Source organism: Halictus rubicundus, chromosome 5 (genome assembly GCF_050948215.1).
Source record: "Halictus rubicundus isolate RS-2024b chromosome 5, iyHalRubi1_principal, whole genome shotgun sequence".
Taxonomy (NCBI): Eukaryota; Metazoa; Arthropoda; class Insecta; order Hymenoptera; family Halictidae; genus Halictus; species Halictus rubicundus.
Window position 1 is genome coordinate 10964240 of NC_135153.1, and position 16107 is coordinate 10980346.

Consider the following 16107-nt stretch of genomic DNA (forward strand, 5'->3'; position numbering starts at 1 on the left):
GCCTGTCAAATTGACCTTTTCAAACTTCTGCGTACAATTTCGTACATACAACATGATCATATCGCTATTTATCTTTACGACTTTTCATAAAGTATATATACAATGTATTTTTCAATATTTATTTCCCGTTTTATTTTTTTTTTTTCAAAGAAATATATGTATCTTGTCCTACCTACCGCGGCCAGTCAATTTGACCGCACGAGATAATATAGTATTTACTCTGCTAAACGTAAACAATCAGTATAAAAGAAAGGCTATTCTCAACGTGGCATGTTCAACTCAAAATAAACGAGCCGCCTTATTGAATAGGACGCTATAAAGTTACGCACGTGCCTGATTGATAATACTGTTTCATGGCAAATGCGTTCAAACAGCAAAGGTGTACGACACAGTACAATTTTGTAAATCGAGGAGAGAGCTTCGCAGTATTTGTTGTATAAATGAAATTATATGGAAATAAATCTGTATCGTCATTTTATGGAAGTTGTTCGTCTACTAATTCATTCAGCAACAAATTGACTATTATCTACGTTTAATGTATTAACAACAACTTTTCTTAAGGGCCGGTCAGTTTGACCACGCACGGTGGGAACAGGTACAGAAGAAGTGTCGGTAGGTTTAGTGTTAAGAATGTGTAACCAAAAAATGTTCTGGCCCAGCGTGAGGCGTTTCGCGCGGCTACCCCGATGGTAATGATCAGATATCGGATCGGCGTAGAGCAAAGAGCAACCCCACCCCTAGAAAGGCGGCCAGGCGCACGCTACATGCAATGTTTGTCGAAGCGGGTCCCAGACATGAATCGAGACGGTGATGCAGTACACCGCGTAAGCGCGACAAGACCGTAGACCGAATTAGACAGGAAGCGACGGCATCGGTCGTGCGTTTGCATTTTGTACACAACTTGCGCGAGGAAAGAAGAAGAAAGAGCGCGCGTGTTTCGGCCCGCTTGTTTCTTGCTTCTTGCCCGCTTCTTGCTCGCTATCTTGCCCGGTTCTTGTCATCGGTAATAGCCGGCCTGGCGAGACGCAATTAAACGGTCCTTAGCCGTGGCTTGGGAATCTAATTAAGGTGTCCGCCGCGTCAGCGAGGGTTCGGTGTCGCAACCGGAACCCGAGTCATCGCCTCTTATCATTGCCCCCCGTAGTCTCGGCGTTTCCGGGATCGGTTCGACACGCTATCGCGTTGTACTGTTTTGCCCAGAGAGGACCAAAACAGAGAGAGAGAGAGAGAGAGAGAGAGAGAGAGAGAGAGAGAAACAGTGGCAGAGAGGGCGCAATAGTGATCAACGGAGACAGAGACGCGCAACAACGACACGTGCGGGGGCGTCCAAATATCAACACCTATCAACAGTCCTGTAGAGTCGGATCTCAGCGGAGGATTTATGAATGATCGAGGATCGAGGCGAAACTGATCGATCCGTCGATCCACGAGCACTCGACCAACAGCTGTCGACACCGAACAACGTCCCCGCGATAGCGAAACCGATATCCGGTAAGAGAATGAACATGCACCATGACACGATCACGCAAAACACGGCCGCATCCATACCGCAACGATTCGTCTAGGCGATCAGATCGGTTCGCGATTTCTTTTCCGATTCTATTCGTTTGCAATCGGTCGGCTTTCTTTTTATATTCGCCTGTCCCTCCGTCGTTCTATCCACCTGGCCACCGTGCCGCGCCGCGCCCCACCTGACCAGAAACGCCGTTGACATTGAAACCAGGCCGAAATAGAGCGAATTTGGAGTGCAGCCATTTCGCGGCCAGCCTCTTTGCGGATCGGACACACGGTTTCGGGGTCGCCGAGGAACGTCGAAGGGCTATTACACGCTCGCGATACCAACTCGACCGTAATTTAGGCTTTTCAGAACTTTACGACCGTATGAAAAACACCTCTGATCTTCTCCGAATCGATTGGCCGCTGTACTTTCTTATAGTCTATAGCTCGACAGCGTGTTTGTCAACGCAGCTGTCAGGTGGAACGAGCCACTAGGCCAGCCGCCTCGGTTCTTTACGCGTTCGCGGCACCAGCAAGTTTGAAAAATACAAACGAGTGCCGTATCGATCGCGTGCAACTATCCAGACGATTTAACAAATTTTTGTTCATCTTCAGATTTTCATTTGAATCGCTAATGAGAACGGGAGTTCTCTCCAATCGTATCAAAGCACGTTTCGCTAAATTTCCAATGCGCTGTGTTTTCTACATATGCAGTTATTATTAGTAGACTACGGATTTTATGCATTACCCAGGAAAATGAGTGGGAGAAATTTGCATCAGATATTGATATGTAATGTGTAACTTCTTCGAGTGATTACAGAAAGATGGACATTTTTATTTAGCACCGGTGTCTTGCAATCGATGGACATAACTTTTGAACGTAATTTAATTTAGTGTATCAGTAAGAATCAACAGGATCTCGTTTAATTGTGATCAAAAGAGCTTCCATCTGGCATTAGGAATTTTCTCCCCCGTGTCGATTTTGACAAAATACGAATTTGCATAAAGATCCGCAGGCTACGTACAGAAAAGTTTGATGAGAACATAAATGAGCCACTACCGGAGTACAACGGGCAGAACTTCCGTCGGCCGAAAGATCAAAATCGGTGATAGAGCAGACACGGTGCACACCGATGACGGAAATATTACGACGGCGATCGGATTTTTGGCGCGAATCCACCGGGTGAACCTCGCACGTGCCAACAAAGTGAACGGCGAACGACGCCGACGGTTCGGAGCCGCAAAAAAATTAACACTTTATTTACCGACACGATTACCCAATAGCTCTGAAATTCACAGATCAACAATTAAGAATTTCATCATGAATTGGCCAACAATAATTTCACTCGTATACCAACCAGCAACCTCAAATTATATAAACAGTTTCTTTAGAGATCTGTATTCGCAAAAAGTAATTGACACTCTTTTAACACTAGATTTACGGGACCCGTCAGAATGACGGGTTTTATGTTCTTTAATTTACAATTATTGTGACTGTAAAAATGCATTTATAGGAAATTTATTTAACACATTCATTCCTTGGAACGTATATTATTGTAAAAGTCTGCTAAAAATCTGACTGAATATATTCTTGGTATTTTTATAAAATAATCCAAACTGGCCACTTTTAGTGCTCCGTAAATCTAGTGTTAAATGTAGAGCTATCATTAACAGAAATCCGATAACTGAGGCTTTCAATTGGTGGAGTCATTGCCTCTTGGTGTCGCTTCTCTATTTGCTGAACGTCTATAAGAATGTTTAAATCCTAAGATTTAATTTTTTAAAAGAAGGCAAAAGACGGTAACATTTGTTGGAGATATTATCGAATGTCGAACCAGCTGTCTGTTTTGGTATTTTGTAGCGATTTCGACGATGTTTGAAATCCACCGGTGTTGTTTGTCAATTTTATAGACCCGTTTGAGCTGCTGTAAGACATAAACAGGCTCTGATCTTTTCCGTAGGAGCGTCGCCTAGACGCGTTCGAGCTCCGATAAAGTGCGTCGTCGGCGTCGTCGTCCTGATTACGTAAGCCCGAAGCTCGTTGGCTGGTTTCCGAATCGGATTTTCGATCTCGAGACTAGCCGTGATCGTTTGCTAATCAGACCCAAGGATTAGGGACGCTGAAACGATCGTGGGATAACGATTGTTAGCTCTGGAAGTAGCAAACAGATCGAAATCAACTATTTTTGGTCTCTTTCGCCATTCCGAAGCCGAGGCTCGGATAAAGTCGCCGCAGCGGTTCGATCGATCAAAATTTATGGTTTCGGCTTGGGCAAAGCCGTGCTCGGTTGCTTCCAGTTTTTGCTACGCAAACAGGCCGATTATGCGCGGCTGTAAATCCTAAATCCCGTGACGTATTTGCTCGGCGTGCAGCACAAACGTACAAACAACTTTCAAACAAATCCTTTAATGATTTCGAGTCGAATTAATACCGTTGCTTGAAACAAATGGTGGATATTCCTGGTACGTGGAACCGGCACATCTCTGATAGTTTTTCTATTCTATTGTTCTGGGAAAACGCTCGAGGTACACCGCAACAGCTCCGGTCTTGTTTCGTCTATGAAAATGAATTGACTCACATAAGAGAAGAAGAAAATGGTTCGAGCCGAGTCCCCTGCAGGTCTCGTCAAGGTCTGCCCCGGATGATCGAGGTCTAGGTTAAATCTGGGTTAAGTTAATAGAGGAGCAGAGGTAACGTCTGCACCGTCAAACAACGTCTGTCTTGAAAAACAATGAAATTTAAAGGTTGAAACTGTCGTCGGTGATCGAAGAGCGATAAACATGTTTGTGCTCTTGAACCGGATCGGTATTCTAGTCTCTTCTAGGCTGGATTATCGTCGACCTTGGCGACTGCCATAGGAACATCCGAAAACGCGATGATTCGTCTCGATAAAACGTTCGACGTCGATTTCTGAGCGTCGAAAATCGAGAAAATCCTCTTCGAAAACCAGCCGAAACCAGTCTAAACCCACCGACTGCTTGAACAAACAATTCCCATAGTCTGTGGAATTTTTTGTCCTCGAGATCGCAAAACTTTTTCAGCTCTGTTAAATAGCAAAATGGAACGAAAAAATCCGTTCCCCGAGTGAGCTCACGAACTTTTTCAATAATGAAAGGTAGTATCTCCGTCCGCGTCTTTGGGGATCCAACGTGGTGGAAACGTTATAGCGTTCGAAAGGAGCACGTGCTCGTCGAAAACACGCGGTCGGGCTTTTTTCGTCTGACGAAATAGATTCGTCGATAATACGACCATAAATAAGTCTTGCGGAGAGATAGTATCGTGGACGATAATATCGCCGATCGATATTTATATTTTCGCGAGGATGATCGCCAGCTTTCGGTGAAACACGAAAGACCCGACCGGAAGCGATGGAGGGGCTGCATCATCGATTCCCTTGACATTCGATCCTCTCGTTTTTCGATATCAGCCGTGGTATCTGAAAAGCACAAAAACTGGTCAAATTCATATTATCTAGGGTAAGGGACCCAATTACTGTGGGCGTACCAATCACTGTGCCTATGTTAACTATACGTATTTTTAAAGCATAATGAATATTACAAAAGAGATGTATATATAACATATATATGTTATATACTCGTATATTGTCTCGTATATTACCTGATTTTAATGAAAAATATTTAATATCTCTTTTTTAATATTCATTATGCTTTAAAAATAAATATAATTACGGATTTATATGCAAAATAAAAATTGTCTGCGTTCATTACAATATGCAGGAGCTACGTACACATTTGTTGCTCTCCTTAATTATTTTATTAACACTAAACCTACCACGGCCGGTCAAATTGACCTTGTCAAACTTCTGCATACAATTTCGTACATACAACATTATCACATCGCTATTTATCTTTACGACTTTTCATAAAGTATGTATACAATGCATTTTTCAGTATTTATTTCTCCGTACTTATTTCTACTGTGTACGACACAGTACAATTTTGTAAATCGAGGAGAGAGCTTTGGAAGTTGTTCATGTACTAATTCATTCAGCAACAAATTGACTATTGTCTACGTTTAATGTATTAACAAGAACCGGTATACAAGAAGCGTCGGTAGGTTTTGTCTTAAGTCCAAAATAATGAAACAGTTTTTTAGATTGCTGGAATATTTTCACTATTTTAATTTTGCTGTTCGTTTCTTTGAAGTAATCGCATAAAATCCGCAGTCTAATAATTAATATAGGCACAGTAATTGTTATCCTCACAGTAATTGAGTCCCTTGCTCTACGTTGTTATTTAAAATCATGTAGAGTTTCCTTTGCTAAATTATTCGAATATTTCCCAAAGAAGATACATTGCATTCAATCGAACATTTTCACGATGAAGATAAGGTGTTAAAACGACTTAAAAGATATTGCAGAGTTCGCATAACTAGACTAGATACGGTAACGTAACCCAAACCGTGAGAGATACGAGATCGTGTTCGCAGCTTACGTTGTCGCTGTGTATTATATTGTTTAGAAGAATCGCGAGCAGGATTTTTTGCTCTCCGTGTTTAATTGTGGCGTGTTCGAGTGTGCTTTAACGTTCACGGATCGCATATACGCCGCGTGTCGTGCGTCGATGATATACTACCAGGACAAACACATCAACTGGAAGTTGACGAGCAAACTAAGTAGGTAGCACGAGGCTGCGATGACGACACGACAATGACGATTTCGACGCTCGTAAATAATCAGGGGATCACGACGGTGACGCGAACCGCCGATATTTCATTCGAAATCCGCGACGTCTTTTTCCTAGACGCGTTTCCACGATTAATGTTGTTCACCTGACTCGGCTTAGTCGGTGCAAACACGGACAAACGTGGATCTCGGAAACGATCTTAGGTGCACGATCATCTTCGCGATCCGGTGACTCGAGAAAAACAGGTGTCTTCTCTGTTCTCGACAGAGACGTCGAACCGACGACTCGTAAGAATAGTAGCCCTTTTTTGCTCCTCCGAAACCCTCAACAGTACCGAGCCCATCGAAACGATTTCTTTCTTTTGCGATTCGTGAAGTTATAAGAAATATTTTCTCGAGAGTTATTCCGTTTTAAAGGGTACTCCAAGGTGCACCAAGCGGAGAAAGAAAGCTACAACTTTCTCAAGATAAACAGCAGCCGCTGCGCCTTGGCGAAACAAGGGAAGATTCCGGGAAACAAGCACTCGGGATAAGACTCGAGTGTTTCGAGTGTGATTCTAACGCGATTATCGACGAATCGTCCCTCTCCGGCGCGCAACAATTTCAAAAGTTTCGGAATCGCGAATGCAACAATGTGTGTGTTCTCGGAGCGAGTCCTCCTCCACCCCGCGCGATAACACCGTTGAAACTGCTGTCACGGGATTTTTTATTGCCCTCGGAATTACGTTTTGAATAAAATACGCGAAAACTGTTTGCCCGTGTCCCGACTGCACGGCCGTCGCGCGTCGTCGTCGTTTTCAGAGATATCAAACTACTTATCTCCCGTGTTTGTCGACCTACTAACAAAAGGAGAAACAGGGGATTTCGAGCGTGCTCGTCACCGTTGGCGTGTTTTCGATTCGGATGGTGTCGCGGAAGGATCCGTCCTCGAAGGGCTTTGCCTTCGATAGGATCCGGAGACTGGTTGAGACTAGGCGGGTACCCGGTGTCGTTCAAATGCACGACTCAACACTGAGGGATGGGATCAAGATCGATACGTCTCTACGAATTCAAACCGATCTCGATAAGTTGCGTTTCACGGGTTTCGACTACTACTAAAAAACAAAAGCGTTTCAATGATTATACCGCTATGTAATCACACAGGCTGGTTTCGACCTCTAGAATGGGTACCTGTACGGCAGAGCTGCTCAACATGCCTATCAGCGGTCAAGGGCGCCCGCCGATGCCCGAGGGCACAGTTACGGGCGAAGCTACGGGCAAGTGCCTTAGCGGAGTGGGGGTAGGTCATAGCTCAGCCATAGCTGGCCCCGTAGCTAGCCACACGACCTTGACAATGCGCGTGGCTTCGTGCCCACCGTTCTGTGTACGCCCAGGGCAAAAAGATCGCCGCCCGTACGGGCAGACGCTGGACAGCTCTGCTGTAGGGTGACCCTCAGGGTGAATTATCCACTATTCTGCAGTCTCATCCGCAAACCCAGCTCTGATTCAGCAGGCTCTCTCGGTGTTTGCGGTAGGAAAAGTCCACAAAAGCTTCGGCGACTCGGCAATACCCGCGACGTTCCTCGAAACGCTGAATCCGTCGAACGATTAAAAAGAAAACACGATGACGCCAGGTAGGGAAGATCCGCGGTAGGTTAACAAACAGTCGGAAGGAGCGTGTGGTAGGATCGTGTCAGGGAAGAGCGCGAAGGGAAGGGGATTATATCTTATCTATCTGATGCCGGTACCCAACGAGCTACCGAAAAACAGTAGATACGTTAAAGCACGATCAATTTCTGATCAGTTGCACGGCCGCCGTCGATCGTTAACAGATCATCCGTTGAGAGGAATCGCGAGCTAGGATCTAGCTGATCTGCATCGAGAAGTCCCGAGGAGAGCAGCAAAATAAAGAGAGACAGATCAACGGTGAAGGCATTCGAGAAGAGAAGAGAAGAAGCCCGTTTGAATTTCGTCGAGAGAGAAAGATCCTCGGTGGGAAAAATCGTCGAATTCGCGCTTAGGCGATAAAGACGGCGATCAAATACCACCGAGTGTTCACCAATGAGCGTGGGGTGCAGTGGTTCGAAACAAGCAGAAAACCGTGGAACGCGCACAAGAAACAGACAGTGCAGCGCTTCACCGACCGGGGTCCTCCACCAGGTAGCCGGGTTCTCATCGACGTCACCTGACCCGAGCATCACCGGCAAATTTCGAGAGACTGACCATCCACGCGACGTAACCACCGTACACCATGGGTGAGTATCCACCGAACCACCATAACCCGGGAAGCATGGCCAGCCTCTGAAAAAACATATTTCTTTCTCAGTATATCAAAAGTAAGAACAGACTTCCTGCCACGACTGTTCATTTCGTTTCGAGTCCAACAAACAATTCTCTCGTTTCGTTGTGTCATAATTAGACTTGCGGATCTTTATGCGAAATAAAATGGTTGTGCATCCATTACAAGATACAAGTTTATTTCTCTTATGGGTCATTCCACGCGAAATCGGACACTTTTCTGAGTAGTGTTTCGGATTTTGTAAAAAACTGAATATGTTGTATGCCATCCGGCCGCGGTACAACGTTCACTTCAAATAATTTTAATTTCGTCAATTTTAAAGTGTGCGCTTTTTAAAAACAGGTCCGCAAAGGAGACGCTTGGGGCTATATCCTCATTTTTTCAAATTTTTCAAAAGGTACCTGCTCCGAGAAAGCATTGCATTTGTTTAAAACAATTGCAAAATAAATGGTGAAAAGGACATTTCTTCCAATGACAACATTTTTAGTAGATATTTTTATGTTTTCACTGTAAGCTCCTAAAAACTCATTTTCATCGGTTTGTTAGTTCTAGTCTTATAATTTCTTGAAAAAAGGGTGACACTTTTTTTACACGTCTGTGTAAAAGGTCTTCATAGGTCGCTAAAGACTACAGCATATTCAAATTTGAACAAAACCGGAGACACTACTCCAAAAAGTGACTTTATTAGTAATTATAATACTTTCGCTGTTTTCAATTGCATCTACTCATTGTATGCGTTTATAGGAAAACTGATTAGATCGAATGCAAATTAGTGAACACATTTAAAGGATTTAAAAACACTGTTGTACTGTTCTGAGCTCTGTAAAATCGGTTGGAACTCATTGTAAATGCACATAGCTGTGATTAAGAAGAAGCCGCTTGCTTCGTCAGGAATTACACAATCGATTAAATATAATTCTGTGTTTGATTAGTAAATAAAAAGAGGTACCGAGCATAACCGAACCGTATTTCTCGATGGCTCAGGGTGACATGGCGCCTCGCTCGATTTGTTCACTAAAATCGTGCAACGAAGCATGACGTTGAGAGAATTATCTTTAAAGGACACTAGACGTTTACACGGAAGATGTTTGTGCCGGGAGATAAACAACGAACGATAAAAGTGGAATACTCGATACGGGCCCGACGCGCGGGCCTGTTGATCCAGAATCGTCTTACAGTTAGTTTGCAATTAGACATCGTTATTTGCTTAGATTCCAACATCGTCCTTCGGCTATTTCCAGCCCCGCGATTAACCCGATAGCGAACTCCGATTGTTTTCATCGATACCCACCCGGTATCGAGATCGCCGATAAATAAGCAGACGATGCTAATACACTTTAATCAAAATTCATCGTCTGTCGGAAATATTTGGCGGATTTATCAAATTTTTGAGCGAAGGGAACGAACAAGCGACGTCGATAAAAACGAAAATGAACGAACGAGATATTGGAGATATTGAACGAACGATTGATTGAATAATGTTCGTTTTTTTTTCTTGTTCGACAGGTCTCGACTTCTTGGCAGACGGAGGTGCCGATTTCGAGCATGCAATCACCGTAACAGGTGAGTCACGGAAGCTTATGCTTCTTAATTGCGCATTAACGAAACTCGAGATAGCCGGGAGAAGTTTATCGTGTTATCAAGAGCAATTCGAGAGCTGTTGAAAGCTTTATCTCGAGCGACCGTGTCGAATCTGACGAAAACAAACGAAAGTGGCCCCGACAATTTCCTGTTTCCCGACACTCGAGACCATAATCGTTAATTATTTGCATATAATACAACATACTCGAGTGGTCCGAATCGATCAACGACTAGAACTTATCGGCGGAACGTTGCACAATGAGAGAGAGTTCGCGATTATCTTTGCTCGTTTATACAAAGTTTATACGATCCTTAAATAATCCGCAAAACTTTAGCAACATTTTCTGTAGACTGCCTCTTGACCGGCCTCGCTTTACGTGCGATCCTTTTTAGTCATTTTGTCGAACCTGTTCCTTATTTTTTATCCATAAAACAGTGAAAAACAATCGTACATCAAGGAGTCGTTGCAAAGAGCAGGCTTCGTTTTTCAAATCTATGGCAGTTTCACTTACGAGAAAAATTGTTGGGAGTTTTTGGAGACGTTTGAGTTTCACGTAAAAGTATCTTAGAGGAAAATGAACACTGCTCTGCGAAAGTAGAGGCTTCAAGCTTTAAAATGAGTCCAGGCTTATGGTTGTACTATTTGTTTTTCCAAAGTGATCACAATTGAAATATCCACAATTTTTGGGGAATCGGAAATGTAACGTTTAAGTACTTTTTGGATCCACATATGGGCCCGTATGGGCCGGTAAGAGAGAGAGAGTCTACCGCAGTGTGTTTGAAAGTAAGGAATTTCGTGGCAAATACAGCTCGAATTGTGCTTTGATAAAAGATAAGGCGCGTAGGGCAACACCTACGGACAAAGTGGTAGCAAGTTCAAGAGCGCCGTTCTAGTTAAAGCATTCCTCTTATCGGTGTAACCTACTGAAACTATCGTTTCCCGAATCACGGGATGTGTGCTGAACGCTTTCGAAAAATTCTCCTCGTCGACTCGAGTCGCTGCAGCAATGGTAAACAAGAAATTCGTACCCGGTCGAATGGATGCACAGCAATTGTTCAATTTTTTTTAGGATTCGGCAAGTTCCATTATATGCTGCTAGCGGTATGCGGCTTGATCTACATGGACACTGCGATCGGGGTGACTATACTATCGTTCGTGTTGCCAGCTGCTCAGTGCGACCTGGAAATGGACTCCACGTCCAAAGGGTGGTTGACGGCGTCCCCCATGTTAGGTAAGCTGCAACAATCATCAACAAAATTAATCAAAATTCAATCTCGCGGTCGATAGAATTTTCCTGTATGGCTAAAATCTAAACACGTCATCGATCAGACCGAAAAAAAGCAAGACCAAAAACAGATCCGAAAAAGCAACGTTGAGTTCGCATAAATAAAAACACTAGAAGACGTTCAATAAAGAAAGCACAAGCTGTAAGTGTGCCTGACCAACGCTGGCTCTTTCTACTTAAAGATTTATAGCGTATTGTATGCCTCTGGAGCGGGTGCTGGAAGATAGTTTGGCAAAAAGAACTGGATCACACTTTATGAATTTAGGCTAATCTCGGTATTGTACGCGGTATATCCTTTAGAGATCAACTCTTACTAAACACGTTGACGTAACCGTTATGCGATCGTGTTCGCTACACCTCTTTCTACTTGAACATTTATTATTTATCACTAGTCTCTAGAATTAATAAATTGCTCCATAAAAATCTATATTTTGCATATAATCTGTTGATGAGCACCTATTTTTGTGGCGATTGTCTGACCAATTCCACGCCAATCTACTAGAATCAGTGACTCGGATGCTGTTCTCTCTATATTCTTTCTACTGTTAGTAATAGTTACGTTTTAGAATTATTGTTCATCGCCATTTCACGGCAACGTCTAAACCAGTCTGTTAAAACGGGAAAGGAACGGCAGTATTTGAACACAGCGATGTTTCCTCGGATTTCACTTTTCAATTTCCGTAGGAATGGTGATTGGATCGTACATATGGGGATGCCTGGCTGACACAAAGGGCCGGAAAATCGTGCTAATCGCTACGTTGCTGATGGACGGTATCGTCGGCATCATCTCCTCGTTCGTCCAATACTTTTGGGTGTTCCTGGCGTTCCGTTTCCTCAACGGGTTCGCGTAAGTACGCTTCTCCCACCGTCCCTCCGACTTCTTTTTCTTCTTCATTTTCATTTTCTTTTTCTTTTTATTTTATTTCTGTTTCTATTTTTATTTTATACACACAGCGTTACGGGAGCTATGGGAATTTGTTTTCCGTATTTAGGGGAGTTCCAGCCGACAAAGTATCGCGAAAGATGTCTTTGTTGGATGGAAATGTTTTGGACCGTCGGAGTTATAGTATTACCACGTGAGTATCAATCTTTTCTACGGTGTTGCCGAGCATCGTGATCCCCGATCATGCTCGTCGCTTGCGCGACCATTGAAGTCACCGGAACGCGGCCTGTGACGAGCGCGTTTTACACAGTCTGTCCCAGTGTTCGAACCACATAAGAGAATCGTTTTTCTAGAGAACAGATATGAATAAGAGATACCAGATATCATATATGATATGATTCTTTGGTGTTCGTTTCATTAAATAAATTACTTTTACTATGCGTTATCCTTATGTCGACTAGACTGCGAATTTGATGCATTTATAGCAAAAATGAATTGATCAAATGGAAAACACTAAAACCGTTTATACTGTTGAAATTCGATGTTTGTTTTTGGACGCAGTGATCGCGTGGCTGATCATACCAATGGACTTCATGTACGTCTCGGACGCGTTCTACTTTAAGTCGTGGAATCTCTTCGTAGCGCTGTGCGCGTTACCTTCGCTGATGCTGGGCCTCTGGTTGTTTGCGTTCCCGGAGAGCCCAAAGTTCCTCCTCGAGTGTGGGGAAACGGAGGCTGCCCTCGAGGTCTTCAAATGGATATACTCGCAGAACACCGGCGAGAGTCCCGACAGTTATCCGGTAATACCCTAACGCCTCTGCTCACCAACTTTTTAATTTTTATATTACGTAAAGATCCGCAGCGTACAGATCACTGTATGCAATCAAATTACATAATATTGCGTATTCTGCACAGGTGAAGTGTCTACAAGAGAAAAACAAAGATAAGAGCACGAGGTCGCTGAAATTGCACAAGAGGAAGGACCTGAAGGTCCTGCTGAAGGAAGTCAGAGACCTCACGACTGCTCTGTGCAAGTCTCCTTACCTCCGCAACACGCTGCTTGCTTGCGGCATTCAGTTCGGCTTGACCAGCAGCTATTACACTCTCATGGTCTGGTTTCCCGAGTTGTTCACCAGGTAACCGTCGCTCCGTTCGAACTATACATACATCAATCCCAGAATCGAGAAATTCGAAAAACTTCACTTTGACTTCAGATTCGAGCAATTCGAACACCAAAATCCTGGCGAGACCACCTCGGTGTGCATAGTGTCGGCTTTATCGGACAACGCGACCAACGTTGATCCTTTTGGATGCGACACCGTGATCACGCCCTCGGTCTACCTGCACACAGTATACATCGGACTCGCCTGCATTCCAGGATCAATTATCCTTCCCCTTTTCGTGCACAAGCTCGGTGCCAAATTTTTCCTCAGTAAGTAGTCGAGCGAAATGTCGCCGTCAAAATTCCTACGTCCAAGAGAAACGGAAATGTTTGCTTCAACGACCCGTCGAACGTTGCAACGATCAAATAATGATTATGGCAATATTTCTTTTCAGTTATGTCCTTGCTGGTTTCGGGGGCAGTCACGGTGGGCTTCTACTTCGTGGTGGACTCAACGCAAAACTTGGTATTGTCCTGCGTATTCGAGGCCCTGACGTCTCTCGGTATCTCGTTGGTGTATTGCATAATCGTCGATATGTTCCCGACGAATCTCAGGTAAGCAGAGGCATTATCTTGTGATTTATTTATTGGGGGGCAGGGGACAAGTGAACAGATTAAAATTGTGTATTTACATAACTTCGCCTCTTAGGATGTTATTCAGCTCCGAATCTTTCTCACCCCCCCCCCTCCCCCGCCCACCCCACCCCTCTCTTCGTACGACAGAATGATCTACATACCATTTAAAAAATGTGTGCAAACCATGCGATTACGCTGTTCCACAAATAGCGTTGTTTTGTAACGCTCTTAACTGAGTCAAATGCTTGGTTCTACAACATCCTTGGTTCCTAAAAAATTCAAATTTTTAAGACAAAACTTTACAGATGTCTCTAGCATAAACCGGTTTAAACGAAAAATCGATCATTTATTTTATCAGAAATATTTGTTTAGTAAATTGGAGGAGAGCTAAAAAGTGAAACAATTGAATTTTCAGAGTAATGGCCGCGGCGTTGTCTTTAACAATGGGTCGATTAGGCGCCTTGGTGGGCAACTTGGTATTCGGCTACCTGATCGACTTGGCCTGCGTGGTTCCTATAATTTTATTCGCGGCATTTTTATTCAGTAAGTACTTGAAATATTCTATAATACCTAGAAATAATTGGCGATAATTGAAAAATTCATGAACGGCTCTGTGATACTGCAATTCCCGCGAGAGACACGGGTTGCATTTACAGGGGCGCGTCATCCGTCGCTCCGATTGGCCAAGTAACGACCAATCGCTGAGCAGCGGCCCAGATGGCGGAAAGAAATTGCAGTTATCTAACTATTCAAAATGCAAATGCTTACCGATTAATCTCCGTTATTTTTCAGTATGCGGGTTCATGTCGTTGCTATTGCCGAAAACTGGCAAAGAGACGCTCGAGTAATTGAAAATCTTGGTCATCTCCTGACGATAATTGACTAAAGAGTTACACACATATGTATATATTTATCGAAGAACTGGAAACCATTCAGCCTCTTCCAATTCGCCTGGAACGTGAAACCAGCTTCAATTAGGAAAGAAGTTTTTCGACACCTGTTAACCGAACACATGTAAATAAGAAATATCGATTGAAAGCGTTCACCCGGTTAACAGTTTAATAGAGATAAGGAATCTTCCGTTCAGAGTCTGTTCACCGCTTCCGGTTGCTTCTGCAAAATTGCGCGCAGGCACGTAATATAATTTATTCGCGGACTCGATTACCCACGATTTATTTCGTTCCCATTTTTTCCTTTTGTATCGTACGAAAAAAAAAACATGTTGCTCCGGAGCGTTGTAAATAACTTCCGCTGTAGGCGGTGAGAATAGACTAGCGAATACTAACGATAATTAGACTGTGTATGTTTGTGAAACGTTCGTACATGTAGACTGTGTGTTCTATGCATTTACAGCATACAGATACCTCGAAAAAAATACTGCGGTGAAGTATTTCGTGAAGTTTTCTTTGAAGTTTTCTTTGACGACACAAAAGATTTCTTTGAAGCTCGTCTACCGAAACTTGTTGAATTGTCACGAGAGGAAAATCAAATCGAGAAAACGAGCGGAAGTTATTTGTGACTACGATCGATGTAATTGACATTCAAAGACAATGTATATCTTTTACGTTCGAAATGAACGCAATGCGACTTCGAATAGTGATTCACAATAATGATCACCTTATATCCTAGTAGCATCCCCAGATGTTTATTTATCGAAGAAATAGGTTGATAAACTGGCCCTACTCACGGCTATAATAAAGTAAATCCATTTAATATTTGCCCAATATGTTATCGAAATCACAGAGAATTCTTACCGAAGCAAAACGTCGGTGGTTTCCAGTGCGTATGCTTGATCAAGTTTGAACACCGTGAAAATAGCTTTAGAACTACTTTTATGAATTTCTTACTTTAGCAACCTACTAGATACCTACTTTATCTACAGAGCATAGATATAAATTACTTTAATTAATTATCGATTCAACTTATCCACATTCTTTTTAATTTATTACATTTATAGGTAATTTACAATTCTGGATACAACAGGGTACCTTGATCACCCTGCAAAATTCTTCTAAATCGTTATGATTTGATTTTGGAAAAAGCGGACTCTACGCCTCTTTGTAGTTCCTTCTCCAATATTAGCTGCCATTGTATAATAAAATGTTAACAACAACTTAGCAAAAACTCATAGTACACTCGTCTCGTCGTCGGAACAGATTGTTCCGGTACTTTCCCGCCAATATCACTGCCCCACTACC

At 43.2% G+C, this 16107-nt stretch overlaps 1 protein-coding gene and 1 long non-coding RNA gene across 2 annotated transcripts; both read left to right on the forward strand.

The window, feature by feature from the left end:
* Positions 1 to 850: 850 nt before the first annotated feature.
* Positions 851 to 8188, forward strand: LOC143354333 (uncharacterized). Its single transcript, XR_013082315.1, has 2 exons — positions 851 to 1491; positions 7927 to 8188. It is a non-coding gene; the product is annotated as an uncharacterized LOC143354333 (long non-coding RNA).
* A 51-nt stretch (positions 8189 to 8239) lies between these two features.
* Positions 8240 to 15503, forward strand: LOC143354332 (synaptic vesicle glycoprotein 2B). Its single transcript, XM_076788340.1, has 11 exons — positions 8240 to 8377; positions 9928 to 9984; positions 11073 to 11234; positions 11973 to 12135; positions 12243 to 12364; positions 12733 to 12971; positions 13087 to 13307; positions 13386 to 13603; positions 13729 to 13888; positions 14325 to 14452; positions 14702 to 15503. The coding sequence occupies exons 1-11, from the start codon at positions 8374 to 8376 to the stop codon at positions 14755 to 14757; spliced, it is 1530 nt and encodes a 509-aa protein (XP_076644455.1). The 5' UTR covers positions 8240 to 8373; the 3' UTR covers positions 14758 to 15503.
* The last annotated feature ends 604 nt before the right edge of the window (positions 15504 to 16107 follow it).

What these genes read in the sequence shown, in the direction of transcription:
- LOC143354332 (XM_076788340.1), top strand. An exon ending in AGAGTCCCGACAGTTATCCG is followed by an intron (nt 12,972 to 13,086) that starts GTAATACCCTAA and finishes TATTCTGCACAG; the next exon opens with GTGAAGTGTCTACAAGAGAA. An exon ending in ATTCGCGGCATTTTTATTCA is followed by an intron (nt 14,453 to 14,701) that starts GTAAGTACTTGA and finishes GTTATTTTTCAG; the next exon opens with TATGCGGGTTCATGTCGTTG.